The sequence below is a fragment of the Fukomys damarensis genome, unplaced genomic scaffold (assembly GCF_012274545.1).
Source record: "Fukomys damarensis isolate Sample0158 unplaced genomic scaffold, DMR_v1.0_HiC HiC_scaffold_7, whole genome shotgun sequence".
NCBI classification, from domain to species: Eukaryota; Metazoa; Chordata; class Mammalia; order Rodentia; family Bathyergidae; genus Fukomys; species Fukomys damarensis.
This window is the reverse complement of record NW_022900919.1, coordinates 42,885,732-42,893,996: the sequence shown is the minus strand read 5'-3', so window position 1 is coordinate 42,893,996 and position 8,265 is coordinate 42,885,732. Positions and strand designations below refer to the sequence as shown.

Genomic DNA, 8,265 nt, shown 5'->3' with positions numbered 1-8,265 from the left:
GAAAAAAAAAAAAAAGAAGCAGCAGCAACATATAGTATATACAGGTACAAATTTCCTGTACTGAACGTTATTATATATATCTAAAATGTACTGATAAATTAAAAAAAATTTTTTTAAACAAAATTAAGCATTTCTAAATGATTATTGGTATAATATAGTTTTAAAAGTTTCTTGGTATGGAAAACGGTTGATCATCGTGCTAAACTCTTCTTATTCATTGTTTTGAATTTTTTAAGTAGACAATCACATTAACTGCAAATGCAGGTTAAATATCCTTTATCTGAGTGTTTCAAATTCTGGAGTTTATCAGATTGTAGAATATTTGCATAGACTTAACCACTTGAGCACTCCTAGCCTGGAAATCCAAAATCCAAAGTGCTCCAAAATCCAACCCAACACTAAAAGTTTTAGATTTCAAATCATTCAGTTTTTGGATTTTCAAATTATTGACGCTCAGTTTAGTAATAGTCTTTTTCCTTCTCCAAAATATAAAACTCTTTTCATTTTTTCCTTAAATTATTTTGAGCACAACCCCCAAGAAGGATTTTAGATAATGGTGGGCATCTTCCTGATCATGAGTGGGAAGACTGCTGATATGATACTAGCTGAAATGCCCTCCTTCTTAAATACTGTCTTTTCTTGGTGTCCTGAAATAGGACACCATTCTCCTCTCTCTTTTGTTACCTCCTTTTTCCCACCTCCAAATGATAGCATGCTTCAAGCTATCTACCCTGGCTTCTCTTGTAGCACACACACACAGCGATCCACACATAGCTCAGATTGCAGTCAACTGGTGCCTGCTTATGATTTGTTACCTCCCACAAGCCAGGCATTCACAGATTGGCATAAGAACTCATGCTCCAGCCTCATCTCACTGAAGAGCTCCACTTGGATTTCTTTCAGGCATTGCTAACTCGGTATGTCTAAAACACTTCATCATCACCAAGCATAGCTGGACCCCTGGGGATAAAGCTTGTAACCTGATCCATTGTTAAAAACTAGAAAAGAAGAAAGGCTCCCTCTCCTGAGAAACCCACTGAGAGGGTCTCATTTCCTGCTGATACTGGCCTGAGGCAGCTACCCCTCCCCCTAGGCCTATCTCAGTTTGTGCCTTGGATATTGGTCACACAGCCTGCCTCTCAGGAGCTCCTGCCAATCTCAGACTCTTGCCTCATCCTTCCCTGACAACATCCTCTGTTCCCCTGCCTGCTGTCCCCAGGAATGAATGTGGTCAGTTTCTGGTCATCATCCCCCTTCCTGCCTCTAGTGTGTGGAGAGAACTCTTTTGAAGGGAGAATATAAGAATTCTGTGGAGGCTTACTCTATCTGGATGCGGGGCCATGAGGAAGTTAATCTGTTTGTCTCTGTGGGCAGGAAATATGAACTGTACAGCATGGACTGGGACCTGAAAGAGGAACTCAGGGACTGCCTGGTAGCTGCTGCACCCTATGGGGGCCCCATTGGTACGTTGCAACCCCACTACTTCATGCGGCGGCACCTTGGGATGAACTCAAGGCCTTGATTCCTTGGGACCTCCCTTGCTCTCGGGTTGTTCTTTGCCAACTCACCCTGCTGAGAGGCTTTTAATTCTGATTCTCATGAGCTGTGCCTCCCATGGGATAGGCCTGAGGAGCTAATCCACAAGACCTGCCTTACATGGGGGCCTGAGGGTCTAGGTCAGAAGTCTTTCCTCAAACTGCAGCACTGCTGAGGAACCCCTGGCGAAAGGAGAAAGTTGCCAGTGTACGGCCCATTCTTGAGATCTATTCTGCTTCTGGTGTGCCCCTGGTTAGCCTACTGGTGAGTACCCTGGACTGTTCCTGGGCTGTGGGCTGAACAGAGCTTCCTTTTCCCAAGAATAGCCTCAGGAATCTTTCTTCTCTACAGTGGAAGAGTGGACCTGTGGTGTCCATGGGCTGGTCAGCTGAGGAAGAACTGCTCTGCGTGCAGGAAGATGGTGCAGTACTGGTTTATGGGCTTCATGGTGACTTCCGGAGACACTTTAGCATGGGCAATGTAGGGACCCAGGGCCTGGGGAAGGAGGATAGAATTTATGACCTTATGGCTTCCTCTACCCATGACTTTTTTCCCCAGGAGGTGCTGCAGAACCGGGTTCTAGATGCCCGGATTTTTCACACTGAGCTTGGTTCTGGGGTGGCCATCCTCACAGGGGCCCATCGCTTTACCCTCAGTGCCAATGTAGGTGACCTTAAACTCCGGCGGATGCCAGAGGTGCCAGGTAAGTAAGCCATGAAACCCTGGACACAGCCACTCAGTGCTGCAGGTTTGCCCTCATACTGTGGGATCAACAAAGGCACAATCTATGGCTCTAGTCATCCTGAGTTTGTCCCCTTTCCTGGACACAGGCCTGCAAAGTGCACCCTCATGCTGGACTACATTGTTTCAGGAACGAGTAGCACACATTCTTCTGGCTGTGGGGCCTGATCTTTACCTCTTGGATCACGCAACTTGCTCTGCAGTGGTGAGGCCCTGAGTGGGAATGAAGGGTGAGGACTAAGGGGGGCAGTGAGAAAGCTCAGAAGTTAGTCTATCAGTTGTCCTCTCCACCTTGCCACAGACACCCCCTGGACTACCCCCAGGAGTGACTAGCTTCCTGCAGATGGCTGTCTCCTTTACCTATCGACAACTGGCACTCTTCACAGACACGGGCTACATCTGGATGGGAACAGCGTCACTTACGGTGTAGTCCTGGGACAATGGGGAATCATGCCTTGTCCAGGGAAGATCTATTGGGGATGGGGAGGAGCTTTTTCAACCAGAGTAGTGACTGCTGGGATAGGGTCATGACATCTTCCACCCTTTCAGGACAAGCTGTGTGAGTTCAACTGCAACATTCGAGCACCACCAAAGCAAATGGTCTGGTAAGGATAGCGGTGTGATTTGGGGATGAAGGTGGGACACAGCCTTGTTTCCTGGGATATCTTAATTCATCCCTTCTACTGATTAAGAAAGTGGCACCTGGATCTTCCTTTCTCTGCCAGTACACACTTAAACCATTATCCTCTGTTGATTGCAACTGACCTCAGGAGCTAGCAGTGCATGCTTAAGAGGGAAGCACATAGGTCAGCACGTGGCCAGAGGAATGGGATAAAGGGCACAAGCATGTTCCAGGCTGTCCCAAGGCAAAGGGATGCAAGCAGTGATATGGGAGACAATTGGGAGCCTGCTGTCCTGTGAGTGTTCAGATGAGTGTATGGTGCTGCCCACAGGTGCAGCCGTCCTCGCAGCAAGGAGAGGGCTGTTGTGGTGGCCTGGGAGAGGCGACTAATGGTGGTGGGCAATGCACCAGAGAGCATCCAGTATCCTTGAAGGGCTGTCTGGGTGGAATCGGGTGAGGAGGATGACCTGTCCTTCCCCATCTTTGGATGCTCTTAGGAGCCTTGACCAAGCTCAGGTTTGTGCTAGATGAGGACTCCTACCTGGTTCCTGAACTCGATGGAGTCCGCATTTTCTCCCGAAGTACCCATGAGTTCCTGCATGAGGTTCCAGGTGAGGCCCCCACAAGGGCGTCACATAATCCAGGGCAGACTGGTGGCTCAAAGCAGAGCCTAGTTGTTGAGGCAGGAATGGGAATTTTCTTGCCTCCTACCCTGACTCACTAACCAACTCCCTCCCCTAGTGGCCAGTGAGGAGATCTTCAAAATTGCTTCAATGGCCCCTGGAGCACTGCTATTGGAAGCCCAGAAGGAGTATGAGGTAAATCCCTGGGCTTCTTCCAAGGCCTCAAGATTCTTTCCTTCCCTTTCAAGCCTAACTCACCTAGCCTTGTGCCACTACCTGGGCATGCATAGGCACAACCAGGTGCTACCTGTTAAGAGCAAGATTTAGGCAGCATACTGGCCTGCAGTGGGGAGGGCTGGGTCAGGTAGACTGAAGGAGCATGGTATTCTCCACATAATGAACGGAAAAGGCAGAGCATTTTTACTATCCCTAGCCAGGTACAAGTGGGTACTACCATCGGGAAGTGTCAAGTTCCCCACAGGCAGTTGTGTGCTGATATGATATCTGTGGGCTCTATGGGCACTGCAGATAGATTGAATGGGCCAAGGGGATTAGAGCTCCAGCGGGTGCACCCCCTCCAAACTATCCCATTGGAACCACAGTACAGAGTAGGGTGGGGCCAGGCATGGAGTATCATCTCATAATGCTCCATCTCTGGGCCTCTCTCTGCAGAAAGAGAGCCAGAAGGCAGATGAGTACCTACGAGAGATCCAGGAGCTGGGGCAGCTAACCCAGGCAGTACAGCAGTGCATTGAGGCTGCAGGACATGAGCACAGGCCAGACATGCAGAAGAGTCTGCTCAGGGTTGGCCTGGAGGGGGTCCTGGGGGAAGGTGTGCTGGGAATGGGCAGGCTGGGAAGCAGGGGATCTCTCTTTCATTGCTCTCTGGTTCTTCTCAGGCGGCCTCCTTTGGAAAGTGTTTCCTCGACAGATTTCCACCTGACAGCTTTGTACGCATGTGTCAGGACCTGCGTGTGCTCAATGCCGTTCGGGATTACCACATTGGGATTCCCCTTACCTATAGCCAGTATCCCCACGCATGGTGGGAGGGCATTTATAGCCAGATGTGGCAAGGGAAGGGATTGGAGATGCTGTCAGCAAGTCTTTGGCAAACAGCTATCACCAGCTGGATCCTTAACCAGGAAAACACAGATACAAGCAACTTACTATCCAGGTGCTACTGGACAGGTACAGCAAGCCCAAGGGCTGTAGGAGGGCTAGACATGGTTGGGCATCACACCCTTTACTGGAGTCTTATGATCACTGCTCCCAAAATACCTTTTTAGGATTTGGGAGGCCGGAGGCATGGGCTAGGGCTACTCAGGCTCCTCTTTCTGTCCCACTTTGCCCCTTGTACCCTCTTTTCCACACACATACCTTATTTTCCAGGCTTGTGTTGCGGAGACTTTACCCCCTCGCCATCCAGATATGCGAGTACTTGCGCCTTCCTGAAGTACAGGGCATCAGCAGGATCCTGGCACACTGGGCCTGCTACAAGGCAAGGATGTAGGATGAGCTCCAGAGGTATTTGGGTGATTTGAGGCCCAGCAAGGTGGAAGTGAAGCGGGGGTAAAAAATGACACCTGATATACTTTGCAGGTACAACAGAAGGATGTGTCAGATGAGGATGTTGCACGAGCTATTAATCAGAAACTGGGGGACACTCCTGGTGTCTCATATTCAGACATTGCTGCACGGGCCTATGGCTGTGGCCGCACAGAGCTGGCCATCAAGGTGTGGGTGCCTAGCCTTCCCCAAACACACTCATGAGCATTCAAGGCCCCCATACCAACTCTTTTCTCTCTCTGCCTTCTTCCCCATCCCACAGCTGCTGGAGTATGAACCACGCTCAGGGGAGCAGGTACCCCTTCTCCTCAAGATGAAAAGGAGCAAACTGGCACTGAGCAAGGCCATTGAGAGCGGGGACACTGACTTGGGTGAGGGCCAGGCTGGGACCCCTAGGCTAAGCAGGGCCCAGGCTGAAGTCCCTACCTTACCTTATTGTTACCTTATTGTCCCACAGTGTTCACAGTGTTACTGCACCTGAAAAATGAGCTGAACCGAGGAGACTTTTTCATGACCCTCCGGAACCAGCCCATGGCCCTAAGTTTGTACCGACAGGTGTGTGTGGTGGGCAGGGGCAGGAATGAAGCCTCCTGAGCCCTTGAGTTGGTTTTGCTGACCAATTGCCTTCCTGTGGCCCCAGTTCTGTAAGCATCAGGAGCTAGAGACACTGAAGGACCTCTACAATCAAGATGACAATCACCAGGAGTTGGGCAGCTTCCACCTCCGAGCCAGCTATACTGAAGAGGTCCTAGGTCTATGGGGGTGGGTGGGCCTATGGGCTATTGGTCTGGTTCCTTCTCTGAGAAGCTAGTCCTCTGCATTGGGTGTGCACCTCATCTGGTGCTCCCTGTGAAGAGCCTGAGAAGATGTGGGGGGGGCTGGTCCCAGAGGAGCTAGCCAGCCCTGTAGGATACCAGAGGTGTGCTCCTAGCTGGGAGGGTTGACCATGGCAACCCTGGGCACAGCAATCTGGGAAGAAAATTGTCATCTGAGTGAGGAGGGCCAGGGCCCCATGCACTGCAAACTTGGATTCTCTTTGTCTTTGTAGCGCATCGAAGGGCGAGTAGCAGCTCTGCAGACAGCAGCTGATGCCTTCTATAAGGCCAAGAATGAGTTTTCAGCCAAGGTATGGCCTGCTGTTTTCTAAGAACCTCCTTTCCCCTCCTTCTGGTCTTCCTTCTTTGTTCCACTCATCTCCAATCTGCCTAATTCTGGTCCCCAGGCCACAGAGGATCAAATGCGCCTCCTCCGGCTACAGCGGCGCCTAGAAGATGACCTGGGAGGCCATTTCCTAGACCTGTCTCTACATGACACAGTCACCACCCTCATTGTTGGTGGCCACAACAAGCGTGCAGAACAGCTGGCACGTGACTTCCGCATCCCTGACAAGAGGTAGGTGAGTGGCCAGTCTGAATGTGGTTCCAGGACACCTGCTTCTGCTGCAGCACCTCCAAGCCCAGCTTTCCCGCAGGCTCTGGTGGCTGAAGCTCACTGCCCTAGCAGATTTGGAAGACTGGGAAGAGCTGGAGAAGTTTTCCAAGAGCAAAAAATCACCCATCGGTTACCTGGTGAGGCAGTGATCCTTTCTCCAGCCCCTTATCAGGAAGGGTAGTCCTGGATAGAGAAACAGGCAGAGTGACCCATTCGTACACTTGTTCTGCTGCCCACATACTGAGCCAGACCTTCTTATGTCCATGCATTTCTGGACAGACACCATCTACTCTGTTAGGTGCTCAGGAGGGTAGCCCATCTGACTTTAAACATTGGGGAGTAGAAGAATGAGCTATTTTCACAAAGGAGGGCTGTGGACACCATGTGACTGAGGGGAAGTCCTGTATGATCTGAAGCGTGATGGGGGTTAGGATAGCATATCTATGATGAAGAGGAGGATATCAGGGGTAATTTCATAGGGCAGGTGGTTCAGAGGTGTGGAGGGCAGGTATGTTAATGGCATCTATGAGAGAAAACACAGGACCTTTGAGGGCAAGTGACATTGAATACCTGTTTTTCAGGGGTAGTGGTAGATGGTGGAGAAGAAGTGTGAAAATAATTGTTCTTAAGGCTCCAACAAGACCTGTGGTTTTGTTGTATGCGCCTTAAGAATGCTGAGATCACAGCAGTCGTGTGGGTGGGGAAGGGACCATATTCCTGTCTGGTGTATAAAGTATATGAGGACAGTGTATCTGTTAGGCCTGGCTGGTAAGAGGCCAAGAAGGCTATGCTTTTTCTTCTCTCCACCCCATCCTTCTCCTGCAAAGCCCTTTGTGGAGATCTGCATGAAACAGCACAACAAATATGAGGCCAAGAAGTATGCTTCCCGTGTGGGTCCTGAGCAGAAGGTCAAAGCCTTGCTTCTTGTTGGGTGCGTCAAATGAGGGCCCTGTGGGTGCAAGGTGGCTGCGCCAGTTGGGTGATAAGAGGTAAGCTTGCATCCTCACACAGCCCCAACAGCATCTTCCCTCCTGCTCAAACCACAGAGACATAGCTCAGGCTGCAGATGTGGCCATCGAGCACCGGAATGAGGCTGAGTTGAGTCTTGTGTTGTCCCACTGCACTGGAGCCTCTGATGGGGCCACAGCTGACAAGATTCAGCGGGCCAGAGCACAAGCCCAGAAGAAGTGAGAGTCCCCTCTTCAGTGGGCACTGCCCCAAGAAGCTGGCCTTGACTGAAGAGTTATTTCATCCAGTTCCTCTCTCAAGCGAAGCTGTGAAGATGAAGTGGGGGACCAGGGGTTTGATTGTAAATAAAGTTGGAACACTTTAAAGTGCTTGTCTTGCACAGTCCAGCCTAAGAAAAAGCTAAATACAGAACTTTCAACAGAACTCAGCCAATGAGTTTGGGACTAGAAGGAGAGGCTTACAAGAGGGTCCTGTCTGCCCCCACATCCCTTAGGAAGATTATGGGACAATATAGCACAAAACAAGCACCACCTCTATGAGAACTACACTGAAGTAAAGCATCATATGCACATGCACATGCACATACACATGAGAACCATGCTAAACATTTTGCTATTATTACTTCGTTTATTCCTCCTGATAATCCTGATAAATAGGTTATATTCCTCTCTTACAGGACCAGGGAGGTTTATAACAGCAAGTTAGTAGCAAAACATTTGAAACCCAAGTCATCTCCAAGCTGGAACTGGAGACTGTGTGTGTGTGTGTGTGTGTGTG

General features: G+C 50.0%; 1 protein-coding gene across 2 annotated transcripts in view; it reads left to right on the top strand.

The window, feature by feature from the left end:
- Vps16 (VPS16 core subunit of CORVET and HOPS complexes) overlaps positions 1-8,231 on the top strand; it is a 30,312-nt gene extending 22,081 nt beyond the window's left edge. The window contains exons 2-24 of one of the 2 annotated variants that reach the window (XM_010611025.3): positions 1,375-1,463; positions 1,703-1,800; positions 1,888-2,016; positions 2,095-2,239; positions 2,367-2,482; positions 2,579-2,701; positions 2,827-2,882; positions 3,231-3,320; positions 3,416-3,510; positions 3,641-3,717; positions 4,195-4,326; positions 4,422-4,549; positions 4,675-4,710; positions 4,912-5,020; positions 5,122-5,256; positions 5,351-5,459; positions 5,546-5,643; positions 5,729-5,833; positions 6,137-6,214; positions 6,311-6,480; positions 6,560-6,656; positions 7,347-7,450; positions 7,566-8,230. In XM_010611025.3, the coding sequence (XP_010609327.1) occupies positions 1,375-1,463; positions 1,703-1,800; positions 1,888-2,016; positions 2,095-2,239; positions 2,367-2,482; positions 2,579-2,701; positions 2,827-2,882; positions 3,231-3,320; positions 3,416-3,510; positions 3,641-3,717; positions 4,195-4,326; positions 4,422-4,549; positions 4,675-4,710; positions 4,912-5,020; positions 5,122-5,256; positions 5,351-5,459; positions 5,546-5,643; positions 5,729-5,833; positions 6,137-6,214; positions 6,311-6,480; positions 6,560-6,656; positions 7,347-7,450; positions 7,566-7,710 (2,464 nt within the window). In that variant the 3' untranslated portion in view covers positions 7,711-8,230. Of the gene's footprint in view, positions 1-1,374; positions 1,464-1,702; positions 1,801-1,887; positions 2,017-2,094; positions 2,240-2,366; positions 2,483-2,578; positions 2,702-2,826; positions 2,883-3,230; positions 3,321-3,415; positions 3,511-3,640; positions 3,718-4,194; positions 4,327-4,421; positions 4,550-4,674; positions 4,711-4,911; positions 5,021-5,121; positions 5,257-5,350; positions 5,460-5,545; positions 5,644-5,728; positions 5,834-6,136; positions 6,215-6,310; positions 6,481-6,559; positions 6,657-7,346; positions 7,451-7,565 lie in introns of both variants that reach the window. The other variant, XM_010611026.3, reaches the window with a different exon arrangement.
- The last annotated feature ends 34 nt before the right edge of the window (positions 8,232-8,265 follow it).